We start from the raw sequence: 16718 nt of genomic DNA, 5'->3' as shown, positions 1-16718 counted from the left end.
GATGAGGTTTTCAAAATTAAAATAGTGTCACATTTTATTTTATATATAAACTATGTATAAATATACAACTGTAGGGAGACCAAACCAAGTTTTATTTATTAAACCAGATCAGAGGGGAGTCCCCTGTGATTTAAAAATACTTGATATGTAAAATTAAAAACTCAAAAACACAGAAATGAATATTGGATTGACTGAATTGGTCAGTCTAGTTGCACAATTTAGCTTTAAAATTGTATTTCTCCCCCGAGTAGCTGCACCAGGTAACACTGAAACACGATCATGACAAAACAAAGTTTATGATTTTGCATTCAACACGTAGCAACTAATAATCTGAAACTGCAGAAGTGTAATTACCACAGTGGCACACTCCAGACAGCAAACACCTGCAACCTTATCCTTATCAATCAGTGCAGCCTTAACCACACGAAAGACAAAAAATTAAAACAGAAAACAAGGTTAGAACAATTACTTCAGCTTTATTGGTATTTATACATCACTGGTACATCATAGTCTGGTGAAAGAATTGGAAGAATTATCCATATTATTCTTTGTGACTTTCCACGAGGACACGAATACTGGCGTGGAAGACCAGAAAGGGGGGGGGGGGGAGAAAGCGTCACGGCAAGGGGAGGGTCATGTAATGTACACATGTTCCTTCACCCGCCATCATCTGTCTGCATACCTACCTGTACCTACTGGGACTCACCTGGCGGCCAAACGTGAGGAGCAAAACCGAAGCCTGCTTACACATTTAACCACATTCAACCCTTCTTCCTTCTTCCATTGTGTCATTTTTCCTTTTAGACACAGTAAAAGGGCTTACCCCTGTTGATGTAGGTAGCAGCAAGCTTTCTATTAACAGTTAACATCTTAATGATCTATTTAATAATAATAATAATAAAAAAAAAGGTACTGTACAACTACTGCTAAGAAAACCTAAGAACCTGGCCTTAACGCTTTTACACCAGATTAAAGTGCTAGAAGCAACCCATCAATCCACACTTTATTTTATATATATATATATATTTATAGCAGTATGTATTTATAGATATCTATCTATATATATATATATATATTAGGAACAAATCTACTATTTTAACATTAATTTACAGGGTAATATACATTATATAGTAACAGCTGAAATATCAGCACAAATATAATCACTGTCACACTCAACAGCAAAATATATATATGATTATATAAACATATATAATCATATATACCAATATATAATTGTCATATATGCATGTAAAACAGTTAATCACGTCTCAGGCTCTTCAAACGATACCCAGAAAAAGCAAGTGTGTATCAAGACGTAAAAGCTTTACAAGTCTTCTCTCTTGAAAGAGCGACAGGCGGCGACGAAATTGCCACGACCTGCGGGTTATTTGAGGTCACAGGACAGTTATTTTGCATATTCCACAAATCTATTGCAACACGTTACTGTCTACAAACAGTACAGCCAGCATCCCGCGAGAGGAGCCGGTGTTAGCTGGACTCACACGTACACCCACTGAACAGAACATTACGACGATGGGTGATCTGATTATAGCTATGTGCTTTCAGATGGTGTGCTATGACAGTGAACAACAGGAGGACTACAATACACGATACTCTATAAGTTTAGCCTCAGAGGACAACCAAAAACTGTACTGTACTGTGAAAAGACTACCCCGCCCCAAAAAACTACACACACACAGCAAATATTCTCCCTTCTCTGAGTCGAGTGTCATCGTATCCTGCTGCTGATGTGTTTTGTATGCGCGTGTTTACCACAAATCACCACTTGTACTGTTGACAGTCCGCCATCGCCAAGAGGAATGGAATGTGTTCAGGTTGCGTCTCTCCTAACTTTGTCTCCCTCCGTCAAAACTGAACTACCGAACCAAGGAGATTTTCGGGGGTCTGATAGGGTGCAGGGGGGTGGGGGACTCCTTGAGGTTCCGTAAAGGTCTAATGAACAATCTGGGGCACCTCTCTCTTCTTGCAGCAGTCCCAAACCTTAGCCACCATCATCTTCACCACCTCTGAATGGAGAGGAGCTCCGACGGTCCTCTTCAATCATCCCCGCCCCGATTCCCTCCCATCATTCCTCACATACAGCCTCATATTACCGACACTTTATTCACTTCCCCCTACTCTGCAAAGATGCTGCACAAGGCTGTAACAAGATACACACAAAGGTCATTTTTCACAAAGAAAAAACAAAAAAAGAAAAAGAAAGAAAAGAAAAGAAAAAGCTCTGTAATAACTGCAGTAGTAACGCACAACAAGCATCCAATAGCTGGCTTCCAGCCTGGGGAGTCCTGGTGATGCGCAGTTAGGTTTGGGACGTTGCCATTGTTCTATAGGAGGACTCCTCCTCACTTTTTTTTTTGCCCCATTCCAGGACTTGTTTCCCCCCCCCCGTGTTGCACTGTTTGGTTATTCAAAAGCCCAAATCTCTATGTCCTGTACATAAAAATCCTCTTTTTTTGAGAGCATAGGGTTCCCAAATGTTTTACAGGAGTGGCTCCTGCCGTGGTAAAGGTCTCCGTCCAGCCACAGGCCAAACTCCCCACTGCAGAAGAAAGAAGAAAATACATTAGACAACTTCAAGCTATTTCAGGATCAGCAGTAAAAAGCCTGCGTTTTATCTCAATTTATGCTTTTAACTTGCAGGTGTAAGTGTACTGGGCAAAGTACCAACTACTCAGTGTGATAGCTAACAAATGGCAATCCATTTTTCACCAAGCACATACATATACAAATACAACTTATATTACTGATCGTCACCATGACATCAATTATTTTAATCAAAACAAAAGAACGTTTTATATCTGCATGTGATCTTATGAGCTCTGCAAAAGTGCAAATATCTTAATAACACCAATCTTCTAATGCAGTCCACACTTCTGGACATCACAGCAGGCTTGTGTCTACTTTATGTCAATCTGAATTTAAATTTGACATGCTGTCATATTTAATTATGACAAATATGTTGCACCAGTGGTCTGTAGATTTCTGGCTCACCTTCCTCCACCAAAAGCTAAGGAGTCCATATCCCCTTTGATAAAGAACATGTTGTCACCGGTCCACTTGTACACCTGCCCATGATACAACAGAGCACATATTAGAAGATACTGCATGACATATTCAGTGATGATATAAGAGAGAAAGAGAAAATGCAAACTAAAAAACACTTTAAGACCGCTGCAAAGAAAGCATCTCTGAAACATTTTAAATGAATACGGCAGATGTCACATATAAAAGAGGATATAGTCATTGACAGTGTGCATGTTTGATGTTCACGGGCATCATTAGCATATACCATAAATCACATACATCATATTTAATTCTGTGTCTGCTGCTGATGTATGAAACAATTTGTCTCTCAAAGCTTTAAATACAACACAAAAGCATATAAAGGTTAAATACCCACCGTGCTAAGTCTCCTATATACACAGCAGGCAAACATGCCTGAGCGGTCCTTCGGAGTGGTTTTTACAGCCACTTCCCATATATAACACAACTATTCTCCTTCTAGGTCTTTGCCAACTCATGAGGGAAATATTTGGCTCCTTAGCTGCTAAATGCTTCTTTCTGTTCACCAACTACTTGCTAACTGTGCCAGTCTGCTGACTGACTGGTGCTGAACAGGGAGTGTACACTGGGTTTTAACAGGGCTTTTGCACCAGAAACAGCTGCCTGCTAAAACTGGGAGTGAAGTTACAGAGAACCAAAGCAGTAAAGCTGGTGGCCAGTGAGCTAAAACAAGCTGCTGAAAGCTCTGTAGAGGTGGGGAGAACTGCAGGGTGTGTCGCTATGAGCAAATGCAAACATTAGTTCTCCTCACTCCTCCATTATTGGAGAAAAATATTCATTCAGAAGTGGAAAAAAATTACAAAATCTAACAGTGACAAAATGTTATACCTCAAACTCTGGATTGAAGGTGAAGAGGAAGGTCTCTCCGGTGCCATAAAAGCCATCGCTGACCTTAAAGGGCTCGGATGCCAGCGCACCAAACACCTGAGGTTATTAAAAAAAAACAACAACAAAAAAAAAAAGGTGATCAGTACCATAACAATGTGCCACTGTGGTGAGCTTCTTAAATTTGGGCGCGTACCTGGCCGTCGCTGTCTTTAATGACCAGGAGCACCGGGGTGTCCTGGGCCTGCATGGATCTGTACAGCGTCTTAATGCTCATGCCGTGCTTTGCAGTGCCAAAGACCAGCGTCCACGGGTACCCGATGGTCCGCGGAGGGAGATTCCTGGCAAGCTGTGTGCGGGGAAAATAAATTTAAAAATACAGAGTTGAAAAAAGGAAGGGAAAAAAAATGAAAGAAAGAAAATGAAACACAGCCACCAACGCTCAATTACATCTGCGGTGACCTTTTAACACTCTCTGGCGTTTAAGGAGGAGTAACAGGGCTCAAAACAGTGAGAGAAGTCTCAAGAGAAAGAGAGGCCCAGCAGTCCCTGAGAGAGCACGCTGCCCTGCTGCTGACTGACTCGAGGATTAACGGCGGCTGTGGTGTATGGGGAGATAATGCCGACAAGGCGCCGGAGGAGCGGTACAACTTATGTCTCATTTTAATGGACAGATAAAACAGACACTGACTAAAACATGGAATTAAAGTGACAACTTTTTACTGCTATACAGAACAAGGACCTTTAAATGTTCTGTTCACGCTCAAACAATTCATCAGTCCCTTTTGGCATTTTTCTTGTTGGATCAGCACTTGCTCCGGTGGTGGAGCTGCAGCAGTCATATAATCAGCAGGCTGGGAATGAAGCCACGATTAGGCGAGGCCTGACTCAGCTCACCTCTGCACTGCTTTGAGCCAGGCCTGAGCCCCGAGCTCTGTCCGCAGGGTGATTAAAGAAAGCTTGCATATTGGCACTCTATTGGTTAATAAGCCAAGTGGGACTAATTTGGAGCTCTGGGTGTGTGTTAATTTGCAGTGCCTGCAAGGCACACAGTACACCTAACAACAACATGAAAGGTTGGTGACTTGGATGTCTGTTTCATGCATTTCTCTTTCATCTTTATCACCGCTTATTTCTAACTCTTTGCGTTGCCAGGATTAACAAACCAAATCTATCTGAAATCATCCGGAACATAGTAAATAAAAGAGAACATGTTGATTCCTGCTTTAAATGAGCAAACTATCCAGTTCATGTTTCAGCGCCTAATGTAAGGAGGCATGAGGTGACTTACACACCGACAACTCTGTCGCATCCTGATTTGTTTAAGTGGCTGTTGTCCTGAGATCACAATTTGTAAGTTAGACCACCATGAAACTTTACACACGTACTTTACAGCTTAATCAATACTATGATACTGATAAAGTTTATTAAATCAGCGTTTTTCATGGAAGGAATGTAACATTAACCTGAGGAATGGCCAGGTTATAACCAGTCAAAACTAATGAGATTTCACTGCTAAATCCTCACAATAACTTTTATGTTAAAATTGTTATCACCTGCACTAGGAGTCTGGACCTGTACTGACAATATATATTAAAGCCAGTCACCAGCTGGTCACCTGCTCATTTTTACTGGTTACCTAATTTTTAGCTTTAGCATTTTAGCTAGAGTTAAGAAAACATCATCTACTGTGGATCCAACAATTATTTTTTAGATTCTCATCTCTATATGATATTTAGAAAAACAACAATTGCAACCGTTTGTTACTAATGTCCAGGGTGGAAGGAAAGCTAATCTACAAAATAAGTCAAAGCAGCAGTAGCTGACACCCAAAGGTATATTTTAAAGCTTTCATGTTAGTGTTTAGTTTTCCACTAACTGACAAAGCTTTGAATGGACAGCAGTACTCTCTGTGATGACATCATAAACATTGTAACAGGGATATCATACAAATGTTGGTCACTGAAAACAAGCACTTGACAAAAATCAGGCAATTTGTTTGTCTGTGCTGTTGCTTCTGCTCAGTGTATCCACCTACCCACCTAACAAATGCTACTAAACTTATTCAAACAGTGAATGAATCCTTTTCCCAAACACACAGTTGGAAATCAAGACTGCAAGGTAGCTCTATGAACTGATGACTTAATTTGTTTGGGTGCTACGACATTTTGAAAGTAAAACGAATCCTCAGTTTTTTACATGTCAGATTTCCAGCCTGACACAACACACAGGCTTCTCACAGAGATTTAAAGACTAAGATTAAAAGAAAAGAAAAAAGAAAAAAAAAACATTTAATGCTAATCATTATCAAATCATAAGAAATTTCTAAATATTCTGTGGTTTCCATTTTGTATCTGTAAAAACAAAAACAAAAAAGCTTACTGCCAAGCCTACTGGGTTATAATGAAAACAGGGAATCTATTTTTAAAAATAAAATAACATAAACTAAACTAAACTAAACTAAACTAAAATAAAATAAATATTATATTCACTTTCATTTTCAAAATACACTAGACAGTAGTGCTGGGCGATATGGAAAAAATATTTATCACGATATGAATTCTTTTATATCACGATAACGATATATATCACGATATACCACCTGACCTGTGGTCATCTGGAAAGTATGCAGTCTGTAAACAGCGAGTGGAGAGGGTGCAGTCTTTGTTTTGAGTTACCGTAAAGCATGTCGCAAATCCGGGTGCACTTAAAGCAGTACCATGTCGCAAAACCACAAGCGAGAGTTTCTTTGCGAAAAATATCATTTTTTTGTACTTTATTTTCTCTTGCATAAAGTTCAGAGTATGTATAGTGAGAAGACAACACTAATATATTTGCCACAGGCTATTTAACCCTTTAAGACCTACCATAGAACCAAGTCCGCCAGAGCTTATGTTTACATTTTACATGCTGTAGTGCCATTTGTGGGAGCATTTCAAGTTGCTATACATCAATACAACCGTTATAGCCCAAATTTTAATAATATGTATGCATTAAGTCCATAGTAACTACATAAATTGCAAAAAAGTGCAATAAACTACAAAAAAATTGAAAATCGTTTTTGTTTTGTTTTTTACATATATTTCTAGTTAGAGAAATTTAAGAGGCTTATCCCTCAAAACTGTAAATACAAAAAAGTTGCACAAAATAGTTTCCAACCACGAGAAATTTATTTTGAGTGTCTTCATAGTTTTATGTTTGAGATACACTAATTTTAATATACTACAGGAAAAATGAAAATAAATATTATAATGCAAATTTGCAAAAAAACAGCATGTGCATCAAAATAAACTATTTCCAACAGTGTAATCTGACTTCTAAGCATCCCAGAAACGATACAGAAAAGCATAAAGTCAAACATGACTTTTAAAAACACCAACATAGGCTTTGAAGGTAAAAAACTAAATTTTCCGCGAAAATGACGTCACTTCCGGTTTCGGACAGGTAATGGCGGACATGCGATAGTTCGCGCTGACTTATATTCCAACATAGGAAGTGTTATGAACAGCTGATCAGATCGGCAAAGCCTGTTTCTGGAATATTTTGTTTTTGTTGCTGCAAGTCTGGAATATTATGTTTTTGTCGCTGGAAGTGCTTTTTATGCAATTTTTGCAAAGCTATATGTGGAAGGAAACCGTGACCTAGGGCAAGCTAATGGAATAAGATGTAAGTACAACTCCTACGGTTTCATATGCAAAAACAATTATTGCGCTACCTTACGTGGTTCCCGTTCTACAGGGATTTAAAAATAGTTAGGCAAAACGGAGTGTGCCTGCTCCGACCGGTTGTAAAGGGTTAATGATATATTTTATGTAATAATTTATAAAATTAGGGTTAGAAACGATAGAAACGATAAAAGACAAATGGCACGATAGACACTTTTCTATCGTCCACACGATATATATCGTCATATCGCCCAGCACTACTTTCTGGGACTTTTTTCATCAGTTGACACGCCTGTGTATTTACAGTAACAATTGCGCACGTAACACTAACATGGAATAAAATACAGCGTCAATGTTCATTATAACAAAGGAACAGGCTACCCGGATAACAAAAGAGGAACAGGCATGTGCTCTTAGTTTTGGATTGTTGTTGGAAAAACATTAAGTTTAGCATATCGTCAAGTTGCATGAGATGGGATTTTCTGCAGCAGCACTTACTTTCTCTATCTGGTCGGCCTCCAGGAGTTCGCTGGGTTCTCTGAGGTTGGGTTTGAACGTGTCGGGCTCCAGCTCAGTTTTGACCGTGCCATGTTTAGAGTTCACCTCTTCCTTGGTGGTAATCTACAAGCACAAATACTTGTTAGAGATGCACTGGCAAGACGAGCTGCACTTCCAAAGAGCTCTGATACTGGATGCGTTCAAAATAGCTACAGTCTTCCAGTTGCTACTTTTCATAAAAGGGCAATGACATGACCGGCTTTACTAGTCAGGCTGTCTACTAACTTCCAACAGACTGTAATCTGTGATCTGCTGAGGCTACAAAAAATTGGACAGGAAAGTATTAAAAAAAGACAACAACGTAGAACTAGATAACCAACTCCACAAAGCATAAAAAGTTCAGCTAAACAGGCTGGGCGATAGAGGAAAGATGGGGAAAAATAGCTTTTTAACCATAGCTCAATCTCACTAACAAAATGTACATTTTTCCTCCATTTGGGGGCTTTTCAATGTAGCCGTTGTCCTGCCAAAATTACAAATGCAGTGTTTGCTAGCAACACACTGATAATCCAACAATGTGATGATGACAGCTGAATATCTTCCTGCCACTCTCTGATGCCAGATGACTAGGATCAGTTTGGCACAAGTGGGAGAAGCATTGCAGAGACACTGTCTGGGAGAAGAGAATGCTAAGTGAATAGGAAATCGACCCAATGAATAATTTGCACTCCTATGTTTGACATTTTCTCTGACCAGCCGACTGTTTGGGTTATTTATCTTTCTCAATAACAGAGGCTGATTGTGGAGCACTTCGCCACTGATGACTGGGATGCTATCATGTTTCGGTCCTCATTCAAATGAGGCCTGCCTGCATTGTCCTCAGAGAACATCATTCATCCTGTCAGGGGAGTCTTACTTCAACCCTCTTTCCAATACGCCATCTCTTTGTTCTGCAGTCCTTCGATGTCTCTTGATCAGTCCTAAGGCAGGCCGCGCTCTTTACAGTCAGCTCATTTGAGTAGTACAGGCAATTTGTATTTTAGAAAAAAGTTCTACAATAAAACCCTATCTGTGTGTTTCCTGTATACAATCTACATATCCATATAGAGCTAGCGACACTGATCTACCAGACTGATCTAGTGGAATGAAGACTAAAAATGTTCACTGAGTCTAAAAAGAAGCCTGACGCATGAAGATAAGGCTGCTGTGACGTGAAAACCTCATCGCTACGAACAACCTGTCTGTAATGGAATGATAAAAACTATTTTCAGTTGACTGCTCAACAAGTTATTGCCAATGTTTGGCATCTAACAAGCTTTGAAGAGAATCTGTGAGCTGAAAGTACTACACTTATGTTTATTTAAAGAAACAGGGGCATCAGGAACAGGAACAGGAACAGCAGCAGCAGCAGCAGCAGCAGCAGCAAGTAAAGCTTCAGCGGGGAGTCTAAAGTAGACCGTGTTGGTGCAGCAGATTTGGGCAGAGTGGAGAAAGAGGGGGCAGACGGGGTTTGGTCAGGGCACCTGGAGTCGTTTGCAGAGCGAGCGCAGATCTTCGCTGTTTAGCGCATCGATCCGACGGTGGTACTCCGTCAAAGACACTACCTGGTAGTACAAAAACAGGAACAGGTGGAACATAAAACTCTGCCACTTCTAATGCCGACCATGGGGAGAAAAAAAGTTGAGTTTTGGAAGTCAGTGTGCGCTCAATGTACACTCCTCTATTCCAAGAAGGTTCGTGTTTGAGCTTTGAATAAACAAACTTAACAAAATGTTTACTTTGGGTAAAAGAGAAGGGGTTGGAGTCTTTCAGAGCACTCAGTCGTTTTGCATGTTTGTGTAACGTAATCAATAAAACTTTCCTATTAGATTGATTTGGTTATATTAAATATTAACTTGAACCAAACATCGCTACACTGGAAAGCAAAGCACGAGCAAGAGAGAGACGGAGACAGAGCAGGAGTGAGAGGGCTCCTTAGAAGTTACATTAGATTTTGGATGTGTGAACATACAGCGATAACAACAGAAACAGCTGTGGTCTGACTGCTGCAACACGGTTTGCTGGAAATCACAATCCACCAAACTACAACTCAGACAGACCAACACAACACAGTGACCTACTAAGCATGGCTTCATTCCAACAAAGTTCCACCCCACAGACAGCTGCAGCCTCCAATAGTCCACTGTGTCTCAGCAGAGGGAAGAGACTCATGTGTGAGATCACAAACAAACAGTCATCTAAACACTCCCAGAGATCTCTCTTACAATCATGAACACTGTGAGAGCCTCTTTTCATTAATTTTTCACACAGCTTAGATAATCTTCTAGTCACCTCGCTGCTACAAGTGTAAATAACTTTTTAGTAAGAGGCTACCTTTATACACGTCTCAATAATGCAGCAGGAGTGGTAAAGGACAGCCCTAATAAAAGATGCATCTCTGCTAACCTTCACCTGCAGCTAAGGGCACTTTGGTAAGACTGAGCCTGAAAACGGGCAAGCTAGTAGCACGTTAGCTTGGAGGGGCTGCGACAGACTCAGACGGTGACTGAAATGATGACCTGGAGCGATCAATGTCAGAGGAAACAATAATTTAAAAAAAGACAGGTCAGTGATTGAATTTTACCAGTGTGATAAAACAAGGGGCTAAATGAAAGGCAGAAGTACGGTTTATGAAACTGAGGGAAAAAAGTCAAATAGCGTAACTTTAAATAAACAGGGGTATGACTACAGAGCTGCATCCTCTATATTTCTCCTGGGTCTGGAAACTTTCACACCCCGTACAGAGCAGCGCACATCCTCGCTGGCCAAAGAGACAGACAACGGATATGAGCTCTGTCCTGACTGCCAAACAGTGGTCACATAGTAGCCACTTTGTTAAACACCAGTCACTAAACTGCACCGGGTCAAGCTAAAGGGCTAGCAGGCTAGTTAGCCTTGCTAGCGACTTAGCGGCATGCTAATAATAATAACAACAATAACAGAAAGCAGGGATATACACTGGTGTAAACAGAAAACATGAAGTAAGCGACATACACAGGTGTACTTAGGGGTCAGCTGTTTCTCTTGCTCCTTCACCCTCCTAGAAAACATTTCCTGTCGAACTGGGCGAGGTTAAAGCTGGAAAGTCACATTAGTGATCCTTTAAGTTCTCCCAGTGTAGCCCCGAGTTGGTATTGAGCCCGACAGCCCGCTTGACTAAAATAGAAACACTTTTTTTTCCCAAAGGGGTCTCTACTCCGTGTGAGTTGTGTGACACTGCTAACGTCCAATAACAACACGGGTTGGGAGGAGACCCGGTTTCCTATTGGATAAAAAACGATGATCCCATCCCCTAACTGACAAAATTTAAAGATACAGTACAGCAATATTTCAGGAGGTATACACTTGTATATTTTAAAGATTTCTGAGTGATAACAAAAAGAAAACATTAAAGTGTATTACATATATTATAAAGTTTAAAAATATATATTTAACTAAAACAAATACAATTAAATGTAAAGCTGCTTTAAAAGTCTGTTTTGTCAGTCTTGCATTAAAAACAAACACAAAACTACTAGTTGAATATCCATAACAACGCTCTGTGAAAAAGACATTGCTTTAAACTCATGGCTCAGGTTCCTATTTACTGATTCTGTAATGGATCGTGTAGCCTCTGTTTGCCAGAAGCCCAGGGAGAAACAAATCAGTCCACTTTGTTTCCTACATCATTTATTTACATTCAAAGTTAAATGTACCCCCATGTATCAAATTCTTCACACAATGAATTCATCCTTTCATTATCCACAGGGCTGTCTGAAGTCTCATTTGACCGAATCTCATTCACCCTGCAGAGGCTAACAGCCCTCTCCTCTGCACTTTCTACTATCACTTCTGTAAATCTAGACTAAAGACACTATGAATAGTAAGTTTTGCAAAGAAGGAAGGACTAACATCTGTGCCACTTTTTTTTTTTTGATTGGGGGGGGACTTTTAACAACTCAAACAGCACGAGCAACTCATAATGGTGTTTTTGCCATTCAGCAAAAGACATTGTGAAAGGCTGACGAACAGGAGTGACAGTCACACAACATGTGGTGAAACTACAATACAGCGACTGAGAAGAATCAACAATTACACAAACATGCAAAACACTTTGGTTGGAAGTTCAGAAAAGCGCAATTCCAAGCAAAGCAAGTGTTCACACGTCTTGAAGAATTTACACGTGATAGAAAACAGACACAAAAAAATTTACGCTTAAACCAAGAAATGTGCAGTGGTACACAGAGGTGCAAAATATAGAAGCAGAATACAGAACTGAGGCTCAACAAGTACACATCTCAAATGGTAGCGCACATTATGTTTACACTATGCATTGCATAATGAAAGCAAATTAATGTTATTTAACATTTAATTTAACATATATAACAATAAAGAGCAATTTTAACACATACGATCGTTTGCTTCACAGGATATGGATTAAAGCACAGTGGAGAACTCACTTAATCCATGTCCGCTTGGCTCATGACAACACAACATGTGCACTTTTAGTAAAGTGAAGAAACTGTTTTAGCTGTATTGACCTTACCTCCCACTCCTTGACATTGAGGTCGGTGATGGGCTCGTGCTCATTTGTTTCCTTCACCTCATTCTTCTTGACAACCCTAAACCCGGGCTCCTGTCCCATCCCTCCGACCCCCTCACCGTACATGTCTGGGCTCCACTGCATGAAGAATACATACAGGTGGTCTGACCTGCAAGAGACAGTCAACACAACATTCACGTATTATTATCCTATATGGCAAATGTGTTTGCTAACAGCTACTTACTTTCATATTATGGGAACCGTGCTACACTAGAACTTATTTGAAGTTCTTTTTTTTCTTTTTTCTTTTTTTTTTTAAAGTGCCCACCGTCTCTTGGAGAGGATGACTGGATTCTTAGCTGCTAAGAATCCGGTTAGTTGGTGTCTTTGCCATTCTACCATGTAGGGCAGGTAGTATGGAGCAGATTTATCGGAGTGGGTGGGGTGCTTTTTTAAGAGATCAATGTAAACCATATGATTGAACCAAAAGACTAAAGTTACACTTGCCAAAATAAAGGAAAGCAAAACAAATCAAAAAGATAAGAGAACCTGCAGAAGTTGCAAAGTTTTTCATCTTTCACTTTACATGCAGTGACACTCGTCTGCTCTACATAGACAGAGCAGCTTTAAGTAGAGACATCAGTGGTCAGTCTCTCAACAATGTGGCAACCATTGTGCCCCCTCCCCTCTCATGTTGGAGACAGAAGAGGAAACCACTTGATGTCAACCATGCAAACAACTGAAAATATGAAATAACACATGAAGAAGTTGCAAACAAAAACAGGACACAGTCTGTGTTGTGCACTGCTCGGGTTGGTATAGAGAAAGAGCCGTGACAGAGACACGCTGTTGGGCTCTATTCAGTGCTATAGTTGTGTATGGTTCATTCAGTACCCTCCTTTTCTACCAACAGCTATGCAAGGACACTTAAAGACACATCATCCAGGTCGCAGCCCATCTGGGTCAAACTACAAAGAGACTAGCAGCGTATAATGAAAAGCACAGTTGGCAGCTATTGTTGTTAATGAAGAACACACCTACACCTTAGCCTGGTTTCAAAAATTAGTAAGTGGCATGTATTTTAATACTAGCTTTGAATCTGCCATATCCCTGGGCGATTAATCATGAAAGTAACGAGCATCACAGCAAACTTGTTGCTATCAGGTGGGGAATAGTGTAGCTAAGCATTAAAAAAACAAAACAAAACAGGGCTTTAACGGGCAAGATTTTACAAGTTCAGAACGAACAATGATGGCAGGGAAGTTTCTGCACTCAAGACACTCAACACATTGCATGATGAGGTCATGATTATGGTACCATGACTAAATAAAAGAGACAGGCCTGTTTATCTGACTCAAATGTGATTAGCAGCCTGGATGAGTGCCATGTTGCTGCAGTAAAACTATAGAAAAATACTAAGAGCAGAAGTAGTTCTGTGCAGCATTTCTGTCTCCTTACTTTTAAAAGGAGTCCTAAAGTATCCACAAACCAGCGACTCTGCAGTCCAGTCTGTCAAAAAATGACCTTTTTTTTTTTACATTTTAAAGAAAATTGACTTATTAAATTAAACTATTAGTTCAATTGGGATTAACATGCCAAATAAACACATTACAAGGAATTGGACTGGAAGCACACAGTTTCTTGTGATATGTCGCCTTTCAGTGCGAACCGCTCTAATGTAATTACGACTACTGCTGACTTGGCAGGAACTGTACATCCACACTGATCTTGGAAAAACTCATCAACAAGCCGAGGCTATTTTCAGCTGACGTGAAACATTACAGATTTCGGGTCAGGAAAAGTTCATGAACACATTCGTGGGTATTCTGAGAACACAAATCATGGGCTTTTGGAAAGAAATAAGACAATCAGTCGCGTGGTGTGCCCCTGCGTTTCCCTGCAGAGTGAATAAATAATAAATCATCTTGCTGTCTAGCACAGGCGGCAAAGGGAAACGGGCACAAGCCACAGTGGGAGTTGGACCTGACACTGAAAGCATGTTTGATTGGTTTCAAATATTAAAGGCAGTGGAGGTTAGGTGGCTGAGCTATTGTGGTTTGTTAGGGATATAAAAGGATCATACAGGCTCACTTTACATTGTTTCTATCTCAAATACTTCAGTATTAGCTGTACAGTGGTGTACAGTTTTAAAGCCTGTTATTTTGATTACTATAAACCTCATAAACTTGCACTCAAACACACTGTGCTAAGCAGTAGCAGGAGGTGTAGCAGAGATACTGACCTTTCCTGGGGCACAGCGAACCAGTACTCATGCTTCTTGCCCAGCTGGGCGTACTGCTGCATGGAGGCGCTGGCGTTGGAAACAAATGTCTTCTTCATAGGCTTCCCCACTCGCAGACACAAGAACTTGTGAGAACGATGCTTCCGCCTCTCAGTCGACCCTGTACCTGGACAAGGGATTGATCACATGGTCACAGCATAAATATCTTAGCGTGGCTAAATGACTGTTTATTCTACCCTAGCGCTCATTCTTTACTTGAGTTTTAAATGGATCAAGCTGAAAAGAAATGTGTTAGCAAGAGTTAGAGTCAGGCCAGTTAGGCTTAGTTAAATATTCTGTATCCAATGACATCTTACAACAAAATACAGCTGCCTAACAAAGTCGCACACTCTTCTTATTAATGGCCTTATTTATGTGACCTAGTTTTCTGTCTTTTATTTACTGGCTACTTCAGCTGGCATTAGTGATTTTGTGGCAGAAACATAGCAGATGACAGAAATAAATAGAGTGGCACACTATAATTGATAGTGGCACTGGGTTTCTGCCCATGGTGCATTATCATTGGCCTATTATGAGGCCACAGCCTTGCTAGCCCAATGAAAAGGGCCAATGTAATATCACCGCGCCAGTCATATGGCACGTACTCCCGATCGGACAGCATGTAACTGGGAAATGATGACAGAAAAAAAAGATACATTTTTCAAATGCATTAATTTGATTTGAATCTGCTTGTTTTGGTAGCCGCTGCCGTCACTTGTGTGGGCTGTGCTAATGCACACAGAATAAAAGGGCAGCCCTGCTGAGACGCCCGGGAATTAGAACTGCTTCTGCAGCTCAGCTCTCCGTGCGACAATAATTGCCAGGGAGAAAATGGTAAATCTTTCTCCCACTGTCTCGTCCGCCTTCCTCTATGGGAGAGAAATCTGCTCGGAATCACAAGTACGTGTTCAGCCAGAGTGGGTTATGCGGACACATGTGAGTCAGTGAGAGAGACAGACTCGAGGCCACTGTCGGATAACGAGACTGCTGCTGCAGTTTTTCAACTGATAATTGTCTACATTTTACAATCCATTTTCCAAATCACAGATGATTTTTTCCGAGGAACTCTTGAGCGCTTAATGTAGTTCCCGACTGACATATTGCTACAGCCAGGTAATCCATCACAGTGAACCCTCAGCTTCCTTTATAAAGTTACAGAAAGTCGAGCACTACATTTGCAAGCTGTCTCAAAATTGAACTCGAAAGAGAAACCATAAGCCAGCGCAGACGCTTTAAAAACAATGATGTGTAGTCGTGAGTTGTTGCATTACAGTGGCTCCTGTTGAGCTGCCCGCACTCTAGACAATAACGTTAAATAAAAGCAACATTTTGTTTGCTTTTGAAGGCGAGGATACCATAATGAAACAAATGGAAAGCAGCGGCTGCCTGGAAGGTCATGCAGCATTGGAAAAACTAAGTGGGTAGGAATGTTACGTATTTCACTTCTTCAAGGCTGTTTTGTGTTGCACTTTATTATTTCTCTGGCATTTGTGGCCACAGAAAGAGATATTTTGTTTGGTGTGGGGAGACTTGAATGTAGGGAACAATGGCCCTGGAATTTTAGCTCAGTTATGGCACTAGCTACTTACAAAAAATGAAAACCTAAACTTAAGAAAATGTATAAAATTGCAAGTATCATTAAAGCTTTTGTTTTTTTTCGACAGATGCTTTTTATAAGTTACCAAAAGGTATTTTTGATGTTTGACATTGTGAGAACATTAGTAAGCTATTGTATTATGCTTTTATCATGCCACTGAACACAATCATATTGATTCCTCCTTGTGGAGTTTGTCTAAATGAATGT

At 40.4% G+C, this 16718-nt stretch overlaps 1 protein-coding gene across 5 annotated transcripts in view; it reads right to left on the bottom strand.

Annotated features, from left to right (window-relative positions):
- Positions 1 to 456: 456 nt before the first annotated feature.
- Positions 457 to 16718, bottom strand: part of oxr1a (oxidation resistance 1a) — a 169768-nt gene continuing 153506 nt past the window's right edge. For 3 of the 5 annotated variants that reach the window (XM_063487689.1, XM_063487691.1, XM_063487688.1), the window contains 8 exons: positions 14876 to 15041; positions 12637 to 12802; positions 9596 to 9676; positions 8073 to 8195; positions 4106 to 4258; positions 3913 to 4008; positions 3013 to 3086; positions 457 to 2560 (listed from right to left, as the gene is read on the bottom strand). In XM_063487689.1, the coding sequence (XP_063343759.1) occupies positions 2425 to 2560; positions 3013 to 3086; positions 3913 to 4008; positions 4106 to 4258; positions 8073 to 8195; positions 9596 to 9676; positions 12637 to 12802; positions 14876 to 15041 (995 nt within the window). In that variant the 3' untranslated portion in view covers positions 457 to 2424. Of the gene's footprint in view, positions 2561 to 3012; positions 3087 to 3912; positions 4009 to 4105; positions 4259 to 8072; positions 8196 to 9595; positions 9677 to 11105; positions 11447 to 12636; positions 12803 to 14875; positions 15042 to 16718 lie in introns of those variants that run through there. The other 2 variants (XM_063487690.1, XM_063487692.1) reach the window with 2 other exon arrangements.

The sequence above is a fragment of the Pelmatolapia mariae genome, linkage group LG10_11 (assembly GCF_036321145.2).
Source record: "Pelmatolapia mariae isolate MD_Pm_ZW linkage group LG10_11, Pm_UMD_F_2, whole genome shotgun sequence".
In the NCBI taxonomy this organism is placed as follows: domain Eukaryota; kingdom Metazoa; phylum Chordata; class Actinopteri; order Cichliformes; family Cichlidae; genus Pelmatolapia; species Pelmatolapia mariae.
Note: the sequence above shows the minus strand (reverse complement) of the source record. Positions and strands in the feature narration are given on the sequence as shown.